Genomic DNA, 27,672 nt, shown 5'->3' with positions numbered 1-27,672 from the left:
CTTCACAAGTGATTTTGCTTCCCTAGTTCACAGCACATTCTCAAGCATATTCATTAATGTCTGGGAAATGCTCAGATACTTCAGTTACAAGGATACAGAAAATAAAATGAGAGTAGGGTTGAAATGAGGGTAATCAGCACCTCACAGGATTTGACCCTAATTTAGTAATTCTATTAACGAAAGATCACACTTGCCTGACAGCATTTGTTCTTTATAAATCAATACTGTTTATGGCTCAGAGTGCTATTAGCCTAGATACTTACAGATTTTTCACTACATGGTTCTTCCTTTATATCACTAGAAATTAATGTAGGTTTGCAGAACTATTTTATAAGAAATGTATACATCTAGATACGAAAACATGACAGGCTATGCTAACCTGTCCCAAAAAATCTCTTGCTATTTGATTACATCATGTCATGAGGGTGCCCTGATGTTTTTCTGAAGTAACTCCACTGACCTCAGAAATTCCAGATTTACAATGATGTGAGACCAGAATCTGCCTCCCCCATCTCTACAGGAAGGGGGATTTTCAATTCCTGTGCACTTTAGTCCTTGACTTTGTCTACTGATATGCACCAGTTTAACAGCACCTATGTGATGCAGACAGTAGGTCTGCTAGAAATTGGACTATTGAAATTGAAACCACCAACTCGATTAATAAAACCCATGAAAGTGACATCAGATAGTAACACTTACCAACCAACGATGGAGTTGAACGGCTCCATGTCCCATCACCAATCGCTGAGACATACAGTTTCACAGGCAGCGTTTAGTAGAACTCCCACAGGGCAAGACAAATTATCCTAAGATGCAGTCAGCTTTGTCTATGGTTGTGAACCCTGGATTCTGCCAGCTCTAGTTGTCAGGTCACTTCACATGTGTTTCAAATGTTTGTCCCTGCAATTCTCAGTCTATATTTTTAAAAAGCTTCATTACTCAGCCTGGGTGGAGAAATGAAACATACAAGCATGACAGACCTTGACTATCAAGAATGCCCAAGAAGGGTGTCATGGTATAGGCTGCTCAGCTTGGCTGGGAGATCCAGCTGTGTTATTTCTGCCTTTATCCAAAAGGTCTGATCTCAGTGTTTTCAGGGTAGTTACAAACAATAGCTAAGAAGGAGCTGCGTCATCCACAAGAAGGGCTCATTTACCAGTTTCTCATCTGCTACAGCAACCCAGAGCCACCGTATGATACTAGACCCCTAGACATTGGCATCGGACTCCCAGGTGTGCAAGTGATCAGGACTGAAGAGATCTGATTTCAGCATTTAATCAAAGAGAATTTTTTTTATTTTTTACATTTTCCATTGTCTTATACAACGAACTCTTGACTTTGCAGACCCCAGACACTTTAGAAAAATTTTAATACATACAAGCCTTCACAGTTAGTGAAATATAATGAATTCCACAGCACAATAGAAGTGATGACTTAAGATGCTCCCTGCTGCTGTATTCATTACAAGAAGACAGTTTGCATTAGGATTTAGATTATACTGATTTGATTTGGCACGGTGCAGTACATGTCAGGATTCTGTAGGGAGACAGAATTATACTGAAGATCATATTGCAGCTGCAAGAGGACAGTACATTCTGTTATGCACTCCTCTGAAGTAGCAACAGACTGTGAGACAACAGCACAGTGTGATGAAAGTTAAAGGGATTTACAGAAGACCACATTGGCTTCCCTGTTACATGTTGTAGCACAGTTCACAATGCTGTACAATACTGCTGGTAGATGAGATGCATGTTACACCTCACTGTGTAGGAAGCTGTAGTAGATAAGGCAACAAAGGATTGTAATACAGATTAACTGTGCCAACTGGGAATTTCCCAAGTGCCTTCTCTGTATCCATGCCTCCTGGGGAAGATGAATTAGATGGTAAGAAGTTCTATCTATTTTCACTTTTCAACCTGGACTTGCAGTATCACACATTGTCTCATCATAGTGGTCTCTGAGACCCAAACCAGGATCATTGCCTCATCACTGTCTCTCAGTCCCAAATAAGGTGAAGACAAGTGGAATGGTTTAGATAGTGTCAGAGCAGAGACTGTTTTCCTTGGGGAAACTATAGTGTAACAGTCTTACTCATGGCATGAATGAAATTTCGTAGCGAAATTGTCAGAGAAGGAAGATTCATAATTTGGCAGGAAAAATACTGTAATGTCTTTGTGTACTTGGAAGCAAGACACAAGGCCAGTGTTCTGATGCTTAGAACATTCACCCATGATAAAGAATTGCCAGGTGGTAAATCCACTAACTAAGAAGGGGAATTAAGAGTACACTAGGGCCTTCCTTATAAAATGGAGGTCTAAAGTAAATGCAAATGGATGCTAACTTTGACATATCATGCCAGGGAAGCAAAATCAACAAGAATATATTTTTAAAAATAAAGCTTTTACATTCAAGGATAAATTCATATTAAAACTAAATGTACAGTCTGTGTACGAACTTTTAAAGCTAATCTTGAAGAGTCAGGCATAAACACAACTCTTATTAGGGCTGGCCAGACTTGTTTTGACTAATTTCAAACCAACTCACACAGAACAAATACAAAAGTTAAACTCAGAAGCTACTGGGGTTCATATTTCACTTAGGAGAAAAAGTGAACAAAGAGTCGAGAGGAAACAGTCCACTGGAAAATAGCATAACATATGGAACAGAGACTAGAGGCGGAAAAATTCTACTGAAAAAAATAGCTATAGTAGCAAAGGAATACATCAATAAAATGTCATGCATAGGGAACTTACATAAGGCAGCCTATATTTTGAAAGGATTCATTTATCCTGAATCTATAGCACAGCCCTCCATACAGCTGAACTGAAAAAAAACCGGGATCACTTTAGGGATCTAAAGCAAGGAAAAAGGGGCATAGAAATCAAACTAGTTTCACCAACTTCTAAAAATAACAATGAATAAATCAATTTAATGAATTCAATCTCAGCTTACTAGTCTAATACGTGTATCTAGTGTAGTGTTGTTTATCTTTTGAAGAATACAGTGCAAATTCAAAAGGAAAATTAACTTGAGTTAGACCTTCATAAAAACTCTGGAGTGTAAGGTTGGATTTATGCAAAGAAGGCATGACAGAATATAGCCACAGCCAATAGAATGACCCCATTGATGTTCACAATATTTCTCCAGAATGGCACCTCGGAAGTGTCAGTCAGTTTCTTCTCCATCGCTTCCTGCTCCTCTTTGCTCAGTTTGGCCTCTTTTTTCTGATCGAAGCCACAGAACCAGTTGTAGGCCTTCTTCAGGAACCCTTGTCCTTCATCGCCTTCTTCTGTGATAGAGAGAATAACACAATGGTCAAGAAACATGGTGTGTGTGGACCTATAAGATTGGCACTAAAACAAGGTCTCAGTAATACAAAGCATTCTGAAGAGACTCTTGTAACTGAAATAACAGCCCCGAATTCGTGGTCTTAATGATTCAAAAGCTCTCTAAGATGAATATTGTAATTCCACAGCAGACCTGTGAAGTGAGTGATTCATGACCACCAAATAGCATTGCAGTCAATTCTTTTGTACCCTACAAATCCCTATGCTTTCCAGTTCACTAAGAAATCAGTATTTACTGTACCTGTGTTCTTTGAGATCTTAGGCAGACATGTATTCCACCTAGGTGTATGCATGGCCCAATGCACCAGAGCTGGAGAAATTTGCCTTAAAGTACCCGTAGAGGGACAGTGTTCATGCCCTGTGGCCATAGCCCCTCCCCAGCTACATGAGATAGTGCCACCCTGGCCCTCCTTGAGTTTCCTCACATTGAATGCCTGGAAACGAGATTCTGATGCAGAAGGGACAGAGGGTAGGTCATGGAATACACATCTGCATCACATCTTGAAGAAATAAGAAACCATTTCTTCTTCAAGTAGATGCAGAGAGGTCTTCCACTTAGGTGACAAACAAGCAGTACCCCCTCCAGGAGGCAGGGCTCAGAGTTTACCTAAACAAGGACATCAGGACCACTCTACCACAGCCTCCATCCACCCTGGAAGATGCAGCTACGGCATAATGGTTCATGAACATATGTATCTATGACCACGTAGCTGCCCTGCAAATGTCCAATATGGAAATCATGGAGGAATGCTATGGACATTGCTTGCACCCTTGTAGAAAGAGCTTGCCCCTACTGAAGGGGGGTAGCCAAAGCTATTTCATATGCAGCCTTGATGCAGGATGTTGTCCATTTGTATACAGTCGGTGAAGAAACTGCTCGACTCTTCATGCCATCTGCACATGACACAAACAAACGAGGCAAAACACGAAACCATTATGTCCTGCCCAGACAGAAGGTTAGACATCGCCTAACATATAAGGTGTGGAAACACTGTTCCTCTGGAGAGGAATGTGGCTTAGGAAAGAACACAGGTAAATATACCACCTGGGTCAAATGAAATTGAGAGACCACTTGGGACAAAAATTTTGGATGCAATCACAAAGTCACTTTGTCTTCCGAGAATTGTGTATAAGGAGGCTCTGCCATTAAAGCCTGCAACTCACACTTGCCTTGCTGATGTTATCAACACCAGGAATGCTGTTTTCTGACACAGAAGTGGAAAGGGACAAGATGCCTGAGGCTCGAACAGAGGTCCCATTAAGGCTGCTAGGACTGAGTTAAAGTTCCACAGAGGTACTGGCTCTCAGACCAGAGGATATAGACAAAGGAGCCCTTTTTAGACTCTTGATAACATGGCACTGGAAAAGACTGATCTGCTTTGAATGGCAGGGATGAAATGCCGATACCACTGCCAGATGCACTTTCAATGTACTAAACACAAGACCCAACAACTGAAGGCGAAGCGGATACTCCAAAATGTCCAGAATAGAGGCCAGGGTTCACTGGATTCCACAGGCTAGTGACCACACTGAAAATCACTTCCATTTTGCTGAATAGGCCATCCAGGTGGAGGGTTTTCTACTGTTAAGGAGAATTTGTTGGATAGCTGCTGTACACTGCTCTTCCTCCTCATTCATCCATGAGATGCAGGGAGCTGAGTGCAGGATGCAAGGTGCAGCCTTGGTTCTGAGGGAGGAAGTCGGGATGGGGAAGAAGTGGTACAAGAGGCTGAAGGTCGGAGAACCAGCACTGTCTCGGCCACACTGGGACAAGAATGAGCTTGTCCCAATCCAGTTTCAGTTTGAGGATGATCCAAGGAATGATCAGGATTGGGGGAAAGGATGCACCAAGCTGTGAAGATGACCCGGAAGACCTTGTCTTCAGGGACCACTCATCACTCAGGGAAAAATACTTGCTGAGATGGTCTGCAAGATGATTCTGAACCCCAGGCAAATGAATAGCTGTTTAAATAATGCTCTCCTCGATGCAAAACTACCACAACCTGATCGCCAGAAGGCGGAGCCACCTGGAGTCTGCTCCCCCTTTTTTATTCACATAATACACCACGACGGTATTGTCGGTAAGTATGTGAACCACTGAGTCTCTGATACAGTCCCGAAAAGCATGACGTGCATTGCAGATGGCCCACAGCTCCAGCATGTTGATATGGAGTGATTACTCCTGTTCCAACCACAGCCCTTGTATTTTCAGTGACCCAACGTGCGCCCTCCAATCCCTCAGAGAGGCATCAGTAACAACCAACATGGTTGGCAAGAGCTAGATAAAGGGAACGCCTTGGCAAACATTCTCTGGATGCATCCACCACTGCAAGAAGTCCAGGGCCAGTGGAAGAAGATGGACCAGTCTGTCTAGAGGGTGAAGAGTAGGATGGTAAACCTTCCTGAGCCACATTTGAAGGTGCAGACTTGCAAACTGGACCACCTGCATTCAAGCGGGAATGCAGCCCAAGAGTCTCAGACACGTCCAAACTGTTGTGGAAGGCTAAGACTGCAGACTGAGGCAATGGTGGTGAATTATCTGAAAACAGTCAATCAGCAGAAACACTTTTGACATCATGGAATTTGAGAGGGCCCCAATGAACTCAATTTTCTCAGCGGAAACAAGGTTGCCTTCCCAATGTTTAGGATGAGACCCAGACAGCCATGCGAGCACAGCGTGGTGCTGATGTGAACAAGAACTTCCTCTCTGGAGTTCTGTCCCTCAGTAACCAGCCATTCAGATACAGGAAGACGTGAATTCCTTTCTTCCTGAAATATGCTGTAACAACGACCATGCATTTGGTAAAAACCTGGAGGGGAGGGGGAAAGAGAAGAGAGGCTGAATGGAAGCACTGTGTACTGAAAGTGGTGCTCTGCCATGACAAATTGAAGGAATTTTCTGTGGCTCAGCAAAATTGCCACAAGGAAGTAGTCATCCTGAAGGTCCAGAGCAGCAAACCAGTCGTTCTGAGACAATGCAAGGAGAATATTAGATAGACAAGGATTTGGAACCTCATGTACCTGATATATTTGAGGCCGTGAAAGACAAGCATAGGTCTTACTCCTCCCTTGGATCTGGGTACCTGCTTGAGGAGCAGTATCTCACGAGAGAGGGGTCCCTGAAGAGGGACTAGGAGGGAGGATGGGGAGATGGTGTGTAGAGAAACTGGGTGGCATAACCCAATCTGACAGATCCAGCTGTCAGTGGTAATCAAGCCCCAAGCATTGTGAAAACAGGCCAGCCTGTCCCCAAAAGGGGGAGATGAGGAGGGAGGAGCAAGGATGGGAATAATGCTCTGGACCAAGGAATCAAAATGGGCATGTGGAGGGCGCCAGGGAGGGGCCAAACCCCGAGTCCAACTGCTTTCTCCTGTGGGGTCTCTCCCTCTTTCTGGGGTAGTCCCATTGCCTCAGAGGAGCGAAAGGCTGGCCAAGCATGCACTGCAGATGATACTGCTGTTGCACGCCCTACTGGCTGGGGTCTACACCCCAAAGACCACAGGGTGGCCCGGGAATCAAAGGAGTGCAGCCATTTTGTCCAAAACCAGTGTTTAGCCATTGAAGGGCAAATCCTCAATGGCTTGCTGGACATTAGGGGCACTGCCCAAATTCTGCAGCCAGGAAGCCCTCCTCATGGTGACCGTGGAGGCCATCACTCTGGCTGAGGTGTCTGTGACCTCTGGTGTGGACTGCAACGACATCTTAGCCAGCAAGCAGCCCTCAGTGACAAATGTCCAAAATTCCTCTTGTGAGGCCTCAGGGAGCTGCTCTGCAGACTTTGACACAGTTGTCCAGTTAAAAAATCGTACTTGGACAGTAAGGCTTGCTGGTTAGCAATTCACATCTGTGAGGTGTAAATCTTCCTGCCCATGAGGTCCAATCATATAGAATTCCTATACTTGGGGTTGGATTTAAACCAGCCCTGCCTGGCTGTTATTCACCACAGTTACAGCTAAGGAATTTGGGGCTGGATGGGAGTAAAACCCCTCAAATCCCTGCATGGGAATGAAACAATGCTTTTCCATGTGCTTATCTGCAGGCAGTACCAAAGCCAGCATGCTCCAGAGGGCCTTAACTGGTTCAGGGAGCGCATCATTGATAGGAAGGGCAATTCTACCAGGGCAGACAGCTGCAGATATCCAATAATTTGTGGGTGTTCTCTTGCAAGAACTCCACTTGGATACCGAGGGAAGCAGCTACTTGTTGCAAAAGGACTTGGTATATCTTAAAATCCCCCAGTACCAAAGGGGAGGATGAGCTGGGCAGCACGGAATCGTCTGAAGACAAAGATGAGGCCCTTAGCTGAGCCAAACCAGATCCTGTTCCAGGGCTGATGGGCCTTTATGGGAGGACTCTGAAGACTCTGCAGGGTGAAGCATCGCCAGTGCCTGGGCCTGCGGAGGATGGACAGTCACACCACGTCCTGGCTGATGATCTTGCCTTTGAGCAAGACGAAGAGCAGGACCTCCAAAACTGAGGGGCATTCCACGGATTCCATGGAGGCCACGGACATGGGTAAGGCATTGGTGGCCAGTAGGTGCCGAGCCAGGGCCCTCCATCCTGACCACAAGACGTGTGCCAATCCTGGTACCCGTAACAGTCCATCAACAGCTCCCAATGCTGGTAGGTGATGGAGAACAGGAGAACGATGACACCAACTCAGACACAGAGGAGCCTCGGGATCCTGGAGATAAGGACAGAGCGAGACCAAAGGGAGTGAGTAGGAACAAAGCAGGAGGCAGCACTGCTAATAGAAATGATACTGTTGGTACAGAGCATGCTGGTGCCAGAAGGGACTTTTGGTCCTGAATTGAACAGTGATGCTGGGGTGTCTTATGATACTGATGTCAAGGGCAGTGAAAGCCACCACAGAAGCATTTGCAGAGCCAACTGCAGCGGTCCGAGGAGTTTCCCGGTACTGAGGTCCCCTGTATCAATCCCAGTACCAGCCCTGCTTCCACAACATGTGGAAGGGGAACACTGGGGTGCAGTGCAAACAGACCTGAGGGGTCAGTGGCTTGTTCAATCAATGGGGCAAGAGATGATACAACCCTGGCAAAGTCCTGGACCAAAGGAGAAGTTGGGACAGAAAAGCAGAAGTCTGTAGCTGCCTGGTATGCTCTCAGTGTGGAAACAGTCAGTACCAGAATTTCCCTCATTGGTACCAGACTAAACAGACACCCAGAGGCTGGAACCAGACTCAACAGTACAGGGTTTCTGACCTCCTTACTCGGTACCAAAGAAGGGATGGAGATACCCGTACCATCCTGTGTGCCAGCATCAACTCCGTGCTGGTCCACGTTTTTCCTGGGGGAGGTGGAAGAGTCACTCCAAGATTTGGAATGATCTCAACTGGTCTTATGCAACCTTTTCCTCAGCACAGTTGACAGGGAACAGCTCCTCTGTTTCTTCGGACAGACACATAGCTCCAGTGTTCTGGGCGAGCATACATCCTAAGTGGAATATGGGCCTGCATCTACTCAAAGAAGAACAGTTTGTTCCCAGTTAGCCGTGATATATCTGAAAACACTGGTAGCTCACAAATGCTCACTGGTAGCTCACGTCACTAAGCTGATTCAAGCACATTATAAATACTTAAATATACATGATTTGCGACAGGACTGAAAAATGTTGGGTACATAATAATGGGCCAGATCTTCACCCCCGGCCCTCTTCCACTACACGGCCATTTGCAGCAGGGGCAGCCACACCCACTTTCCTTCCTCAACCCGCCTTCCCTCCAACATGCTCCCTCTGTCTCTTACACAAGGTAAGGTTAGGGAGGGTAGCTGCACAGACGGCAGCTCCAACGTTCTGCTGGAAAAGAGATGCCTTGCAAGGAGCATAGAATCATAGAATATCAGGGTTGGAAGGGACCTCAGGAGGTCATCTAGTCCAACCCCCTGCTCAAAAGCAGGACCCATATCCAATTAAATCATCCCAGCCAGGGCTTTGTCAAGCCTGACCTTAAAAACTTCTAAGGAAGGAGATTCCACCACCTCCCTAGGCAATGCATTCCAGTGTTTCACCACCCTCCTAGTGAAAAAGTTTTTCCTAATATCCAACCTAAACCTCCCCCACTGCAGCTTGAGACCATTACTCCTTGTCCTGTCCTCTTCCACCACTGAGAATAGTCTAGAACCATCCTTTCTGGAACTACCTCTCAGGTAGTTGAAAGCAGCTATCAAATCCCCCCTCATTCTTCTCTTCTGCAGACTAAACAATCCCAGTTCCCTCAGCCTCTCCTCATAAGTCATGTGTTCCAGACCCCTAATCATTTTTGTTGCCCTTCGCTGGACTCTCTCCAATTTATCCACATCCTTCTTGTAGTGTGGGGCCCAAAACTGGACACAGTACTCCAGATGAGGCCACACCAATGTCGAATAGAGGGAGACGATCACGTCCCTCGATCTGCTCGCTATGCCCCTACTTATACATCGCAAAATGCCATTGGCCTTCTTGGCAACAAGGGCACGCTGCTGGCTCATATCCAGCTTCCCGTTCACTGTCACCCCTAGGTCCTTTTCCGCAGAACTGCTGCCTAGCCATTCGGTCCCTAGTCTGTAGCTGTGCATTGGGTTCTTCCGTCCTAAGTGCAGGACTCTGCACTTATCCTTATTGAACCTCATCAGATTTCTTTTGGCCCAATCCTCTAATTTGTCTAGGTCCCTCTGAATCCTATCCCTGCCCTCCAGCGTATCTACCACTCCTCCCAGTTTAGTATCATCCACAAATTTGCTGAGAGTGCAATCCATACCATCCTCCAGATCATTTATGAAGATATTGAACAAAACCAGCCCCAGGACCGACCCCTGAGGCACTCCACTTGACACCAGCTGCCAACTAGACATGGAGCCGTTGATCACTACCCGTTGAGCCCGACAATCTAGCCAACTTTCTACCCACCTTATAGTGCATTCATCCAGCCCATACTTCTTTAACTTGCTGACAAGAATACTATGGGGGAGACCGTGTCAAAAGCTTTGCTAAAGTCAAGATACAATACATCCACTACTTTCCCTTCATCCATAGAACCAGTAATCTCATCATAGAAGGCGATTAGATTAGTCAGGCATGACCTTCCCTTGGTGAATCCATGCTGACTGTTCCTGATCACTTTCCTCTCATGTAAGTGCTTCAGGATTGATTCTTTGAGGACCTGCTCCATGATTTTTCCGGGGACTGAAGTGAGGCTTACTGGCCTATAGTTCTCAGGATCCTCCTCCTTCCCTTTTTTAAAGATTGGCACTACATTAGCCTTTTTCCAGTCATCCGGGACTTCCCCCGTTCGCCACGAGTTTTCAAAGATAATGGCCAATGGCTCTGCAATCACAGCTGCCAGTTCCTTTAGCACTCTCGGATGCAACTCATCCGGCCCCATGGACTTGTGCATGTCCAGTTTTTTTAAATAGTCCCTAATCACCTCTTTCTCCACAGAGGGCTGGCCATCTATTCCCCATGTTGTGATGCCCAGCACAGCAGTCTGGGAGCTGACCTTGTTCGTGAAGACAGAGGCAAAAAAAGCATTGAGTACATTAGCTTTTTCCACATCCTCTGTCACTAGGTTGCCTCCCTCATTCATTAAGGGGCCCACACTTTCCTTGGCTTTCTTCTTGTTGCCAACATACCTGAAGAAACCCTTCTTGTTACTCTTAACATCTCTCGCTTTAGCTGCAGCTCCAGGTGCGATTTGGCCCTCCTAATTTCATTCCTACATGCCAGAGCAATATTTTTATACTCTTCCCTGGTCATATGTCCAACCTTCCACTTCTTGTAAGCTTCTTTTTTATGCTTAAGATCTGCTAGGATTTCACCGTTAAGCCAAGCTGGTCGCCTGCCATATTTACTATTCTTTCGACACATCGGGATGGTTTGTCCCTGTAACCTCAACAGGGATTCCTTGAAATACAGCCAGCTCTCCTGGACTCCTTTCCCCTTCATGTTAGTCCCCCAGGGGATCCTACCCATCTGTTCCCTGAGGGAGTCGAAGTCTGCTTTCCTGAAGTCCAGGGTCCGTATCCTGCTGCTTACCTTTCTTCCCTGTGTTAGGATCCTGAACTCAACCAACTCATGGTCACTGCCTCCCAGATTCCCATCCACTTTTGCTTCCCCTACTAATTCTTCCCGGTTTGTGAGCAGCAGGTCAAGAAAAGCTCCCCCACTAGTTGGCTCCAATTCTCTACCAACTACTTCTGGCTGATTTAAGGCAACTTTGCTCTGCTTACATGGTGCACAGAGGCCTTAGCAGTCTATAGACTCTTCAGCCTGAGATTGAGAAGCAGGTCACAGTGCACGTTTCTCTCTACTTATTCCACTGTTTTTGTATTTTTTTCTTTTTATTAAATGGCTGAATTCAGTGATGCTTGGTATCAGAGCCTGAAGCCAGGCAGAGTTTTGTGCAAGTTTCCCCAGTGCAATTCTGGGAAAACATCTTCACCCTGCTGTGCACCACCTTTACTGTTCCAAAAGCTAACCCCCAACACACCACTTCCAAATACATCTTTGTTCGGTCCTTTCGCACAGCTCTGCCATCACCCCTCACCAGCACCACCCCCTTTGTTCTAGCCCTGAGTCTCTCATCTAATTACATGAAGTCTTTTGTGTTATGCACAAAAATCAACAGGGAACTAGACTGCCATCATGTAGTTCATTTCACTCCCAATCTACATCAGACCCAACAGACCAAGAGTGGTGAAAAATGAGTGCACTAACTCTCTGTGCCTACTAGCCCTTCAGCATCTGTTTTCAAGGGCGTACAAGGCACTTCATTGTTTCATCAGGAACGAAGTTAGGGACCTCAAATATGTTGATGGCTTCTACAAATCTAAACAGAATTTTATTCAGAAATCACCTGATTCATCCTCTTTACTCTCAAGTACCTCAATCCTCTCATCTGCGTCCAGGTCAATACGCTTCTCCTTGCTGTTCCGCAGAGTCCAGCACAAGCCATAGAGCTGCCATTAAACAAAATGAGCTTATAAAGCTGCAGCCTTAGAGTACTGAAATCAGCAAATTGAGATTGGTATAGTATTTGGGGGTCATGAATGTTTGATAAATAATATTCAGGGATAATTAGGGATCTCATAAGAGTAGGGAGATACTGTAGGAGACTATTCCTGTTTCCCTTCCTTAATAGCTTCATTCTTGAAATCTTTGCTACACCACAGAAAATGTACCACCTACTGTTTGTGGCTCTTTGGGGTCAACTTTCAGTATTATTCCACATTTTATACTATATAATGTCTTCAAGGTGTTTCTGATTACAGAATAATCTCCAGAACACTGTTTATCTAGCAGAGAGTGCTGCATTTCCAGAGACATCAGGACCAAGGAATAATTTGGGGAAGATGTAAAATTTCACTGTGAACCCAATTAGCTGGGAGGATCCTATATGATTTGCATACTCTAAATTCTAGGGTTGAATATACTTATTAATACTTGTAAAGTGTAAATTAAAGTGATGGGTTTTTCCATTGCTCTCCAGTAGCTCAGGGAGCAGGAGGGGGAATAAAAGAGCAGGAGAGACAATGATACTCACATGTACATCAGGAATGGGTTTAGTTATCAATGAGATACCCAGAATGACGATGGTGGAGATCCCAAAAAGGATTATAGCAAAGTAAAGGTAATGAACTCCACAAATGATCTTTGGACAGTTGCTGGGGTTTACACAGCTTCCAGAACCATAGGCAAACTCTGCAATCATTCGACTCAGCCCAACGACCAGCCCAATGAACAAGCCCCAGAAAGCACCCTGCAAAAGAAAGTGACCCGCAGAATTATCAGAAAGAGCTGTTGTGGATATAGAAATACATCACCTCTTTTAATCTCTCAATATCAATACAATATGTAATGCTGCCATTGGACACGTGAGCAAACTACAGCAACAAGTGGTTAAGAATAGAGAGAACATGAGCATTCTTATTGGCCAGAACCAAACCAGTTATTAAAATGTACTGGGTTAGGACAACAGGAGAATCTCCAAAAGTCTTTTGCTTTTCCTGATTTTAAAAGTAATTCTTGTCTTTTCTGTATAAAACTGCATCTTAGAACCTTGAGCCCCACTTCCCTCATTGAAATTACACACAGGTTAACTGTAGGAAGAAAAGGAGGACTTGTGGCACCTTAGAGACTAACAAATTGCCACAAGTCCTCCTTTTCTTTTTGCGGATACAGACTAACACAGCTGCTACGCTGTTAACTGTAGGATGGCTTGGGAGTGCTAGCCTGTACTTGCTACTTTGTTGTTGAAGGTTTGCTCTTGAGTGCTGGCTTATTGGCAAGGGTTCTAAGAAAGAACAGCAGCACTGCAGAGCTTGTTTTTAAAATAAATTCTCTCTCAAGAATGACATGCAATTTGCACACAGACATTAGAAGTAAGGTTCTTCTTCAAGGCCTGGCCTACACTGGTGGAGGGGGGGAAGGGAATCGATCTAAGATACGCAACTTCAGCAATGTGAATAACGTAGCTGAAGTCGACGTAGTTAGATCTACTCACCGCAATGTCTTCACTGCGGTGAGTCAACTGCTGATGCTCCCCCGTCGACTCTGCCTGCGCCTCTCACGGCAGTGGAGTACAGGAGTCGACGGGAGAGCACTTGGGGGTCGATCTATTGTGTCTAGACTAGACGCGATAAATCGACCCCCACTGGATCAATTGCTGCCCACCAATCCGACGAGTAGCATAGACATACCCGGGCTGCAGATGTGTATTCCTCTGAGATGTGTGAGCACCCATCACAACGAAGCTGGAAAACTTTGCCTAGCAGTACCCACAGGGGTGGTGCTCATGCCCAGGAGCTCTAGTCCCTTCTCTGTCTATTTAAGGGCAGCACGGCCTCTACCCTTCTCAGTTCCTTCTCACTGCCCACACCTAGAGTCGGAGCATTCTATGTGGTGATTTACCTCACACTGTTTATCTCAGTTTCTTTGGGAACTCATTGTATATAGCTCTTCTTCTTCTTCGAGTGCTTGCACATGTCCATTCCAATGTGTGTGTGCGTGTGCATGATCATTGGAAGGTTTTACCCTAGCAGTACCCGTCGGGTCAGCTGCAGAGCCCCCTGGAGTAGCGCCTTCATGGCAGTGTACATAGGCCCCTGCCGACTCGCCAGTTCCTTCTTACCGCCAGTGACGGTTGTTGGAGCAGCTTGTCTCTTGCTTTAGCAAGTGCTTTCCTAGTGTTTTTTCCTGTACGTATTGTTAATCATTATTATAGTAGTTAGTTTCTTAGTTAGTTAGTTAAAGTTGGGGGTTCCCCCCTCACCAGGCCCCAGGGGTTCAAGCCGTGTGATAGGTGTGGTAAGCGTATGCCCAGAAGGGATCCACACACCACTTGTCTGAAGTGCCTGGGAGAGGGACATTTGCAGGACAAGTGTAGTATTTGCAGAGGCTTCAAACCCAGAACCAAAAGGAAGAGACATCATCAGCTGAAACTCCTTTTCATGGAGTTTGCTCTCCAGCCTCAGCCAGCACAAGAGAGGGCACCAGCAGCCTCGGTGCACAGCACACCAGCCTTGGTGCGCAGGCGCCGAGGAAGGACTCTAATAAGGAGCATCGGCACCACTCCCCTGCGCGGAAGGCCAGCTCATCGGTGCAGCACCGATCACAACCTCTGGTGCCACATAAGAAGAAAAAGGTGGAGAGGGGCCGTTCCCCCACCAACAAGAGTGGACAGGACACCAGTGTGGCATGTCCCACGCCGGGACACCAGAAAGCTGGTCCGTCGGTCCTGACGCCGTTGACTCCAGCCTTGAGGGGAGGTCTGTTGAGTCCAGTGTCAGTGTTGGAGGAGGTCTGGGAGGTGTTGGAGGAGGGCCTGGACCTTCCCTCCACACCAGACACTTTCGAGGCCACGTGGGATTGATTGCCAAAAGGGCACAGTACCCCGCCTCGCATTCCCAGGCGCTGGTTTAGGTACAGATGCCACATGCCCCGGCTCATCCTGCAGCGCTGATGCCCAATACATCTGCTACACCACTTTGGGCACTGACGGCGGCACTGCCTGCAGCTCCGTCTGCGGCACCGATGTCAGCACCAACTATCCAGTACTAGGGCAAGCCCACCATGATGCGGCACTGTTCCCCATCGCCTCAGTACCGCTCCCTGGCACCATCCGGGTCCGCCCCTCTCTGGTTGGGCTCTGAGTCAGGGGCAGAGTTGTTCGTGTCCCGACACAGCTGGTACCACCAATGCCTGCAGCACAAGCACCACCAGTCTCAGCAGCGGTGGACGTCCCTGAGCACATCACCAGGGAACTGGAGGGGCAGGAAGACCCTGTCCCACCTTGAGCCTCATTTTCTTCCTCACCAGACAAGGCAGTAGCAGGTACTACTACGTCCCTCCTGAAGCCCACCAGGACCTCCTTAGGAGGGTGGCCCAGAACCTCAATGTGCAAACTGAGGAGGTTGTGGAAGACTCAGACCCAATGGTCGACATACTCGCCCTGGAGGGGCCCTTCAAGGTGGCATTGCCACCTATAAAAACTAAACAAAACATGAAGGTGCTCTGGCAGACCCCGGTCTCTATACCACCTATGGCCAGGGGTGTAGAGAGGCGTTACTTCGTCCCACAAAAGGGATATGAGCACTTCTTCACCCACCCACAACCAGGGACCTTGGTGGTGGATGCAGCAAACCACAGGTTGCAGAAGGGGTAACCGGGACCCACCCCTGAAAATAAGGAGGCCAAGAAGCTGGACCTGTTCGGTCAAAAGGTATACTCGACTGGGGGGCTCCAACTTCGAATTTCCGACCAGCAGGTGGTACTTAGCCACTATGCATACAATTCTTGGAATGCCCTCTCCAAGTTTCAGCAACTGCTCCCATCAATGTCATGACAGGAATTTGCTCCAGTCCTAGAGGAGGGCAGAGTGGTGGCTAGAACCTCCCTCCAAGCTGCTTTGGACTCCACTGACTCAGCAGCACGGACTATGGCTACGGCCATTACAATGAGGCATAGCTCATGGCTGCAGGTCTCGGGACTCCCCGTGGAGGTCCAGAATACAATACAGGACCTTCCATTTGACAGTGACGAGACGGACTGGAGACTGCACAGTCTCAAGGACTCATGAGCAACCCTCAAGTCTCTGGGAATTCACATGCCAGCACCTCATAGAAAGCCCTTCAAGCCCCAGCCCCCCTCACACTGCTATCCAGGACCTCCTAAGCAGGACTATAATTGAGGGAGGGGCAGAAACAACAGGAGGTATCCTCCACAGTCCTCCTCCGGCCAGGGCCAGGGCCAGGGCTCCTCCAAGCAGCCGTCCACCTCGAAGCCGAACTTTTGAAAGTGCGCCTGAGGACGGAGCACCAGCCCAAATCTCGGATCCTTTTCCTCCCTTTGTGAATCGTCCGTCCCGCTTCTACCGTGCCTTGGCCCAGATTACTTCAGATTGCTGGGTCCTGAGCATGGCAGGGATGGGATATTCTATCCAATTCTGTGCCCTTCCACCCTCCTACCCACTTTCCCCGTCCCTCTTAGGGACCCTTCTCATGAGCAACTCCTTCTACAGGAGGTGCAAACACTCCTTGCTCTAGGGGTGATAGAGGAGGTTTCTCAGGAGTTCAGGGGCAGGGGATATACTCTTGATATTTCCTCATCCCCATGGCCAAAGGTGGGCTCAGCCCTATGCCAGATCTGTGAAACCTCAACATATTTATAAGAAAGCTGAAGTTTCGTATGGTCTCTCTGGCCACCATCATTCCTTCCTTGGATTCAGGGGACTGGTACGCCACCCTTGACCTGGAGGATGCATACTTCCATATATCGATTATTCTGGTGCACAGATGATTCTTGAGATTTGTAGTGAGCGGCCGACATTACCAGTCCATTGTACTCCCATTCAGGCTTTCAACAGCCCCTTGCATGTTCACAAAGTGCATGGCAGTTGTGGCAGTCTCTCTCTGCAAATGCCAGGTACAGGTCTTCCCATACCTGGATGACAGGCTCATCAAGGGCGATTCTCGAGTGCAAGACCACATGGCATTAGCACAGGCCACTTTCAGCACGCTGAGGCTCATTCTGAACATGCCCAAGTCTACCCTAACCTCAACCCAAAAAATAGAATTTATTGGGGCTCCCCTGGACTCACCTCAAGCCAGGGCTTCCCTGCCCGAGTCCCAATTCCAAAGCATCGGGGGCATCAAGAGCCTCCGCCGGTTTCCAGCAACTACGGCCAGAAACCGCATGAAGCTTCTGGGGCATATGGTGGCCTGCACGTATGTAGTACAACACGCCAGATTGTGCCTTCGCCCCTTCTAGGCTTGGTTGGTGAAGGTATACAGACCGAGCCGGGATCCTCTGGACAGACTGGTGACCCTCCTACCCCCAATTCTCGAGTCCCTCAGCTGGTGGCTACAACCTCAGATTGTCTGTGTGGGAGTGCCCTTCACCAAGCCTCAGCCCTCACTGTTGCTGGTCACGGACACATTAGAGATGGGCTGGGGAGCACACCTGGGCAGTATCAGAACTCAAGGCCTGTGGTCACAACCAGAACTATCGCTGCATATCAACGTCAGGGAGCTGAGAGCGGCTTGTCTGGCTTGCCAGACGTTCCAGGCCCATCTTCAGGACAAGTGTGTCTCAGTGATGACGGACAACACCACAGCAATGTTCTATATAAACAAACAGGGTGGTGCTCGCTCCTCTCCCCTGTGCCAGGAAGCTCTCCGACTGTGGAACTTCTGCATCGCACACTCCACCCAGCTACAGGCCTCGTATCTGCCGGGAGCACAGAATGAACTAGCGGACCACCTCAGCCACTCGTTCAACACTCATGAGTGGTCACTCAAGAGCGGACATTGCCCTTTCCATCTTCCAGAGGTGGGGCTATCCCCATGTGGACCTGTTTGTGATGCAGAGCAACAGAAAGTGCCAGCTGTTCTGCTCCTTTCAGAACCACAGCCATGGCTCCATAGCAGACTCTTTTCGTCTCCCATGGACGGGTCATCTGCTATATGCTTTCACGCCCTTTCCTCTCATACACAAGGTCCGGCAGGACAGATCTTAGGTGATCCTCATAGCAACAGCATGGCCCCATCAGCACTGGTTCACCACGTTGCTGAAGCTATCAGTGGACAGGCCAATAGCCCTTCCTATGCTCCTGGACTTCATAACACACAACCACAGTCAACTACAGCACCCCAGCCTGGAGTCCCTCCACCTCATGGCATGGAAACTCCATGGTTGAACCCGCTTGAACTGCAGTGTTCGGACCTTTTAGGGAAGTTCTGTTGGGGAGCAGGAAACCCTCCACTCACACAACGTACCTGGTGAAATGGAAGTCTTTCTCCATTTGGTCCCTACAGAAAGGTGCCTCCCCGCAGCAAGCCCCTATTCCCCTTGTGCTAGTCTACCTTCTGTACCTGAAGCAATAGGGGTTGGTGATATCATCTATTAAGGTGTACCTGGCTGCCATCTCAGCCTTCCATCCAGGCGTGGCGGGTAGGTTGGTCTTCGGAAATCCAATGGTTGGTTGATTTCTCAAGGGCTTGGACAGGCTTTATCTGCAGGTGCAGCAGCCCATTCACCAGTGGGATCTCAACCTGGTTCTCTCAAGACTTATAGGGCCCCCCTCGAGCCCATGGTGACCTGCCCTCTATCCTACCTGTCCTGGAAGGTGGCTTTTCTGGTGGCCATAACCTCAGCCAGAAGGGTCTCCAAGCTCAGAGCGCTGACTTCTGAGCCCCCCCTACACGGTTTTTCATAAAGACAAGGTGTAGCTACACTGTCACCCAGTGTTCCTACCAAAAGTAGTCTCACACTTTCATGTAAACTATGACATATTTCCACCAGTATTCTTTCCTAAACCTCATGCCAGCAACAGAAAGCGAGCACTCCCTTCTCTGGACATCAGATGTGCCCTGCCTTCTACATTGAATGCACAAAGCCATTTCGTAAGTCACCACAGCTCTTTATTGCAATCGCCGAAAGGATGAAAGGGCTTCCCATCTCATCTCAACACATTTAGTCGTGGATCACGTCCTGCATCAGAATGTGCCTCAACCTGGCTAAGATTCCAGCCCCGGCATTGACAGTGCACTCCACAAGAGCACAGGCTTCTTCGGTCACATTCCTCGTGCAAATCCCTATTCAGGACATATGCAAGGCAGCAACATGGTCTTCCATCCACACCTTCACATCGCACTACGCCATCACTCAACAGGCGAGGGATGATGCAGCCTTCATCAAAGCAGTACTGCAATCAGCAACTCTGTGAACTCTGACCCCTCCTCCGTGGAAACTGCTTGGGAGTCACCTAATGGAATGGACATGAGCAAGCACTTGAAGAAGAGAAAACTGTTACTTACCATCTCGTAACTGTTGTTCTTCGAGATGCGTTGCTCGTGTCCATTCCAAATCCCACCCGCCTCCCCTCTGTTGGAGTATTCAGGAAGAAGGAACAGAGCAGGCAGGGGGTCGGCAGGAGCTATATATACCACCAGGAAGGTGCTACTCCAAGGGGTTCCACAGCTGACCCGACAGGTACCACCAGGATAAAACCTTCCGATGATTGTGCACACAGTGCGCACACACCCCATTGGAATGGACATGAGCAACACATATCGAAGAACAAGAGTCACGAGATAGAAAAAACGGTTACTTACCTTGTGTAGTCTAGTAATGCCCTTAGGTTTAGTTAAAATAGTTAAGATAGCTAGTTTGTTGCACTGGATGATGCTCTTACTGTGGTTTAAACGTTGTCCATTGTATGGGGTCGCTATCCCCAACAGTGAACCTCAGCCATGGTGTTTGTTGTGCCTAGGAGAAGGGCACAATAATGAAAGGTATTCTATATGCAAGTCCTTTAAGAGGAGGACTCAGGTTTCAGGTCCCTTGTTACAACACCTCTCAAAGTAGGCCATGAGGCCCTCAGTACTAGGGACTTCTTCAAACCACATAGCTCTGTGCTCTCTTTCAGAGCAGACATGAAATGTGGCTCCTAGCTTAAGAGCCAGTGCTTCTCCTAACAGAAAAAGAAACTGTTCTCCTTCCTCAGGTCCTCCAAAGAAGAGGTCTCATAAGACTGAGCAGGACTACTGCAGGGCTTGGAGGGGCTGCATCATATAACTGCATGCACTTTTGTAGACCAGCATGCAAGACTGTGCTTTTGCCTTCTTCAAATGTGAAGTTGTCGACTGTTGGACAGTCTTGTCTGAGTGCCTCTGGAGATCCTGGATTCCCTACAGCAGTTCTGAGCATGTATGCCAGGATATTCCCTTTGCATGTCCTCCACTGACCAGGACTATAGTCACCAATGCCATCACCAATAGGTTGGAGAGCACATCTAAGAGCGTTGAAAATTCAGGGCTTGTGCTCAGAACAAATCAATGTCTTTGAGCTTCAGGCCATTTACAATGCCCGCCAAGCCTTCTGGGATCACATCAGTAGTACAGCGGTTCATGTGTTTAACAATAACACTGCAATATGTTACGAGAACAAGCAGGGTAGAGCTCACTCCAATTTGCTGTGTCAGGAGGCAATAAAGTCATTGGCAGTTCTGCATCTGGGAGAGCATCATTCCCACAGCCACTCACTTACCTGGGGCTCAGAATCACTTGGCAGATCACCTCAGCAGGAATTTCTCCCAAAATCATGAGTGGTCTCTGAAGTCTTGTATTGAGGTCCATCTTTGTGGAATGGGGCATTCCCAACTGTTGACCAGTTTGCAACAAGACACAACCAGAAGTGACATTAATTTTGCTCTTGAGCAAATCTTGGTCCAGGCTCCTTAACTGATGCCTTCCATATCAATCATGGATCAGCTCTAATGTATGCTTTCTCTCTGATCCCAAAAATCCCACAGTTCATTCTCAAGCTGAAATTGAACCATGCCAAACTGACTCATCGCTCCAACCTGGCCAAGGCAATGTTGGTTCTCCGACCGTCTCAGTCTATCAATTTGGCCTTCCATATCTCTTCATCCCGACCTACAGACTCAGCACTAGGGTCGAGTTTTGCATACAGCACTTCGCATTTTACATCTCACAGCATGGATGCTACATGCTAGATGAGGAGGACGACTGATGTTCTGAAGCTGTTCATCAGGTGTTGCTTAACAGCAGGAAGCCCTCTCCACTTAACCAAAGAAGTCGCCTTAGTAAACATTTTTCAGTTTGGGCACTTGCTCGGGGAAATCAGCCAATGCTGGTTGGTATTCAGGGCACTTTGGAGTACCTATTACACTTTCAGTCTCCTGGTCTCTTCCTCAGCTCATTAAGGGTTCACTTGGCAGAAATTTTGGCATTTCATCCACCCATCCAAGTAAAGTCAGTTTTCTCAAAACCCCATGGTGGTGAGATTTCAAATGGGAATCATTCATCTCCACCTGCCTGTGTAAAAAGCCAGTTCCCTTGTGGGACCTTCATAGTGTCCTGGCTGCCCTTATGGGTGTCAGTTGAAATCTCTGTCCCTCCTACATGAAAAGACAGCCTTCCCTGAAGTTATGAGATCTACAAGAGTATGCAGCTGAAGACCTTAATGGCAGAGCCCCAATACACACAGTTTTTCAGTGACAAAGTAGCTTTATGGCCGCATCCAAACATTTTCTAGAACGTGGTTTCATAGTTTAATCTTAACCAAATTTTATTTACTTTATTTACTGATGTTTTCCTAAACCACAGTCCAACACAGATGAACAGTGCCTTCAGATGTTGGATACGAGGCAATGGTTGGCATTCTACCTGGACTCTGTTTATCTCCTATGCACTTTTAATGAAGGGACAGGTGATTTCTGGGCAAACAGTTTCCATGGATAACTTCTTGCATTCCTTCTGCATGTGAAATAGCTGAGACCATGCCTCCATAACGACTGTGGGTTCATTCGACGAGGGCCCAAGTGATGTCAATAGCATTGATCAGTGATGTTTCAATATTGGACATTTGCAAGGCTGCTACCTGGTCTTCTATACATACTTTTACCAAGCGTTATGCAATTACCACTGCATCTAGGTCAGATGAAACTTCATGAGGGCAGTCCTGCAACCATTCTTTAAGTATATTCCAAGTTCAACCTTCTATGAGTACAGCTTGTGAGTCACATGAGTGGAATACATGTCTACAACCATTTGAAGAAGAAAATATAGTTACTTACCTGTATTGTAACTTGTTCTTCAAGATGGGAGGAGGGAAATGCATATTGCATGACCTACCTTCTGTCCTCTCTACATCAAAGTTTCTACCCTTGATATCCAGTGTGAAGAAATTGAGGGGGGACTGGGGCAGAGCTGCCCCTGTGGGTACTCCTAGGAAAGTTCTCCAGCTTTGGTGCACTGGGCATGTGCACACCTCAGTGTAATATATGTACACCCACATCTTGAAGAACAACCATTACAATACAAATAAATAACCATCTTCTCCTATCTTGACATATGCCAATAAGATTCATGAGTATGCCTGCCCCAGTTCTTGGGTGATGTTTTTTGGCCTGTGTTATGCAGACTATATGATCATAGAAGGTCCTTTCTGACTTTAATAACTATGAAGAAAGTAAAATCTCCTGCCCCTACAACACAGCTCACATTCAAGCTGTTTTTGAAGTCTGGAGAATGTCAGATGAGCAGCTAGCATTATCTGAACCAAAACCTTTGAACCGTCAGAGCACTGTCTTTCCTTATCTATCTGTTTACTCTGTCTGTCGCTCTCTATTTTGAATATCATAAATATAAACAAAATATACAGAGCCAGATTCACTTCTGAAGTAAACAGGTGCAGCCCTATTGACTTTAGTGCAGTTGCACCCGCTTACATCAGCAGTAAATTTGGTCCATATGCTAAAAACCACACGACTAATGACAGTGGTATGGAATTATAAACCCTGCTGGAAATTTTCTAGTTAGAACAAATTTATTATTAAATGGTCAGAAAAAAAATCACAAAAAGGTATTGGAATAAGACAAGATGAGAACCTCAGTTTATCATAAAAATAAGAACTTTTCAGAAAAGTCTAATCTTGGATACTAAATAAAAATTGGTCTATGATCCAGGCAGTGCTTCAAATCTCTTTGACTTTTATTTGTTCCCAGTATTTATTCTAATTAGGACTGCGCCTTTGACCAAATGCTGAGAGAGTCTTAATAGTTCTTAATCCACTCTTACTCAGGCAAAATTCCAACAGAAGTCAATGGAAGACTTCCCTGAATAAGGACCTCAGGATCTGATCCATTAAACCATGAGGTTCAACCAAGCAGTGACTGGAAATGGAACATCCCTGCTTACGAAGTATCTAAGCACTAGTAGTATATACACCAATGTCCAGAGAAAGAGAAGTGTTAGAAAGGAGTCAAAGTAACTAGAAAGCTCCAACCCCACCTGGAAACAGTGTTAAATTATTTATCTGTTGGCTTTCCTCACAATTGCATCTGTGAACCTCACAAACATTAATGAATTTATCCCCATAGGGTCCACAGGGAAGTATTATCCTCAGTATTACAAGTGGGGAAATGGAGCTACTGGGCTATTATTGGAGTGATTTTCAGAGGTGCTGAGCACACAGTTCCCACAGACTTCTGAGGGAGTTGTTTTCAGTGATCAACACCTCTGAAATTCAAGCCATCAGTGACCTGCCTATGTTCTCACAGGGAGTCTGTGGCACAGCTGGGACCAGAACCCAGATCTCATAAGTTCCAGTCCAGCAGCTTAATCATAGGACTTTCCCCCTTCCTTGTTGAAGCCTACAGAACCCACAGAGAACCTATAAGGTTGCATTAAAGCAGTGTTTCCCAGAAATCATCCCTTCAGCAAAAGTCACAGTGAAACAGTAGGTGGTTCCAGCTTCACAGCTGTCTAGGAGCCAATAAAGTCCAACAAAGTCCATGCATATTTACATATATGTGGTGGAAGGAGAGTATGAGGATTCCTCAACTGAGCTAAGAGCCCCTCAAGCATTCGGCTTTGGAACCTCAGGCACTAGGCTGTAGCAGGAATAGCCAAAGAAATTGAGAATCAGATGCATTGAAACTAAGAAAGGGCAGTTGTCCCAATGCACAGATGAATGTCTTTTGTGAACTTTTGCACACAGAGCTCTTCTCCTAGCCTGTACTCACCTCCTCATTGACCCTCTTACAGAAGATAGCAAGCAGGAAGACAGCAGCAATGGGTGGCCCCAGATAGCTGGTGATCGACTGTATATAATCAAAAAGCTGCCCACTTTGAGCTGACTGCACCACAGGAATCCAAGCAATGCTGATACCAATTAAAGCTAAGATAAATAACCTGCAAATACAACCAATAAAAAAACTGTTAGCCACTTATTTATAAACATCAATCAGAAATACAGAAATCACAATGAACCAAATCAACAATTTAACAATTCATTGGGTTATTCAACTAGCATTAAAACATGAGCAAAAATAACAGTAATCAGCCATCAGCACTGGGGAAAAAGAGCAAGCAGCAATGAAATCTCACCCGATCCATCAGCTCTCAGTCAACTCAAAATGAGAACTCTGCTCTCAAAACAATAAATCAATAAGTCACAAATAAACACAGCAATCAATAAAACAGCAGAGAGAGATGAATAAAAGAGAAATCAGCAGCATAGCTAGTGAATATTACTGATGTTGTAGCTTTGTGTAACTGGCATCTTGGAATGAAATTTAAACAGATCCCCTGGAATATCTGTAGGGAATAGACACCTCAGATTAATCCCTAAATAAGAAACATGGCCTGGAAACTACCTCACAGAATACCCAGAAAGGCACACATGGGATTAAGCTGTCAGGCCACAAGAGGTCACTGCTGCACCACATGCATTCAGTGAAAGGTTGTTCATCAAGGCACTTAAAAGTGAACTTTGAAGGGTACAGTTTTGTTAGGTTCCTAATGCTGGGAAAGGGCGCAGTAACACTTACCTTCCAGCCAGCATGAGCTCTCTCTCAGATGCCCGGGATCGTATTTTGGTGTAGATGTCCATGGTGAACAGAGTGCTAGCACTATTAAAAATGGAAGTCAGGGAGCTCATGAGAGAGGCCAGCATGACTGACAACATCAGACCTCGCAAACCTGAAACACAGAGAGACACCACCTGAGCTGGGGAGGGTCAGTCACTGGGAAAGCTCCATCAATGACATCTCTGAGTGCATGATCTGACCTCCCCAACCCAGCTATCTCTTAATAAATGAAGTATGCCCAGGTTATAACAACTGCATGGTACCCTACTGGACATAAGCAGAATGATGCCTTCTAGGTCAGGAAGCACAACATTTACAATACCACATAATACCCAGGCTGGGCTGTTAGGAGATGGATAATGCCTGTGTGTATTTACTCAGATGGGGTCCTTTGTGTACAACATCAGGGGTCAGAGACACTCCCAGAAACATACATGATCGTCATTTATACTGCCTGATTGGACTCTGGGTCAGTGGGAGAGAAAGAACACCGCCCAGGAATTACCCCTAGAGGGGTACATGATCAAACAGCATTATGATACTCAAGGGAAGATACCAGCATTACATACAACTTGCAAGAGATGACTCCACAAGGGGCATAGCAAAACCAATCCATACACAAGGGAAGTGATAAGAAACCCAGACATTGATAATCATAGGTCTACCTAATACGGAAATGTCAGCTATCTCAATTCTCAGTCCCTGATCCAAACTCAGCTTGTAGTTACGCCAGAGTAAACTTTAAACATTTATTCTAAATTTATATCTTAAAGTCAGTGGCCCCTTGTGACCACTCTACCTTTTCGCCCCTAGCTCACAAATGTTACGAATTACACCTGGTAGGACATGCATACAACTGCTGCGAATTATACCTTGTAGGACACGCACACAAATGCTACGAATTACACCTCATAGGACACGCACACAAATGCTACGAATTACACCTGATAGGACACGCACACCAATGCTGCGAATTATACCCGATAGGACATGCACACCAATGCTGCGAATTATACCTGATAGGACACGCACAGTTCGAATCTAGGCTGAGGCACAGAAACAAAGTCCACAACTGCAGAGTTCCCAAAAGACACTAAGTTTATTACGCTCGAGCGTGGTGCCCCCCTGCTAGCCGGGGGGGGGGACCCTGAATACAGATTATACAAAGGTTATACACTTTTTAGCAAAGCATGTTGCCCTTGGGCATCGGAAACCTTAGCCAATAAACAAACCCTTGTCTTATCTACCACCTATCCCTGCTTGGTGCATTCCTCGTGCTATACCAGTATGTTAAATTACACAGCATGGTCCTAAAACCATGCATCAGTAACTTTTATTATCAGAATGGGAGGCCTCACATCAAGGCCAAGAGACAGGGAGTTAGAGACTAACAAAAAACAGATACTGGGAGTCAAGGCAGGCTGGAGACAAGGAGGAGGATTTTCACAGGGATTCAGTATCTAAGGATCACTCCTCCTGGTGTATGATGTGCTGGCATTTAAACAAAGGTGGGCCCCAAACCAAAATGGAGTCACATGTGCTAACTTTTCCTTAACACAAATGAGGCTCGGATGCAATGGATGATCATTTCTCTTATCTGAGAGAAATGGCAGGTCCCCACTGAGTTGCTGATGGGTGGCAGCTGCTGCTTCAGTTGATAGGTCTAGGCTTTGGATCTCATTGGAAGCCAAGCTTTTCACCTTGGCATTACACATCCTCCACCCTCCACAAAGCCCTGCTGCCTTTTACTGTGTTTAACTCCAGGTGCTATCTTTTGTCAGGGCAACTATCTGTCCCTTCTCTGTACAGGCCTTCCTACTCTCATGTTTCCTTGGCCATCTTTCCCTTTGCCTTCTGTGCTCACATCCCTGGGTCTAGCTGGCTACTTCTTCAGCTCATGTCTCTTGTAACTCTTCTCCTTAGTGGTCTGAGGCCAAACCTGCCAGCATCACTGTCTAGCAGTCTCTTCCCAGAGAGGGGCAGTCTTCTCAGCATGCACTGAGTTCTCAAACCTTCCCTGCTGTACCCTTCTAAAATCTGCCAAACTCATAGGCCAGGTAAAGCAGAGGCCCCATGTGTATGCGGCTTGGCTCTCCCAGCTCCTCTTCCAGGAATGATGCTACTTTTCCAAGTGAGAGACTCTTGCCAGTGAGAAGTGAGGGAAACAGACCTCAGGCTGAGTTCTGCACAAGCAGCCTCCCTCAAGTAGCTTTTCCTAATGCAGACAGCTGAGAAGCAGCCCTCCTGGCTGTGGCCTAAGTCTGCACAAACCCATCCCTTCTTAGTGGTCCATTTGGAAACCATGGGCATAACATGAAGGCTTATACTTAAATGAAGTATAAGCCTTATCCACTCCTGTGGGCAGCCTCCATTTCTTTTTCTTTTCCCTCCATTTCCATCTTTCTGAGTTCTACCCGTCTTTCATGTTTCTTTTG

The 27,672-nt window shown here is 46.7% G+C and overlaps 1 protein-coding gene across 2 annotated transcripts in view; it reads right to left on the bottom strand.

Moving 5' to 3' along the window:
* Positions 1-1,264: 1,264 nt before the first annotated feature.
* The window catches only part of LOC140898530 (sodium/glucose cotransporter 1), a 69,301-nt gene continuing 42,893 nt past the window's right edge, over positions 1,265-27,672 (bottom strand). For both annotated transcript variants that reach the window (XM_073312433.2, XM_073312432.1), the window contains exons 11-15: positions 25,199-25,349; positions 24,392-24,560; positions 12,886-13,101; positions 12,199-12,301; positions 1,265-3,289 (exon numbers count right to left, since the gene is read on the bottom strand). In XM_073312433.2, coding sequence (XP_073168534.1) covers positions 3,072-3,289; positions 12,199-12,301; positions 12,886-13,101; positions 24,392-24,560; positions 25,199-25,349 — 857 coding nt within the window. In that variant the 3' untranslated portion in view covers positions 1,265-3,071. The remainder of the gene's footprint in view (positions 3,290-12,198; positions 12,302-12,885; positions 13,102-24,391; positions 24,561-25,198; positions 25,350-27,672) is intronic.

Source organism: Lepidochelys kempii, chromosome 15, assembly GCF_965140285.1.
Source record: "Lepidochelys kempii isolate rLepKem1 chromosome 15, rLepKem1.hap1, whole genome shotgun sequence".
Taxonomy (NCBI): Eukaryota; Metazoa; Chordata; order Testudines; family Cheloniidae; genus Lepidochelys; species Lepidochelys kempii.
This window is presented reverse-complemented; position numbering and strand designations above follow the sequence as displayed.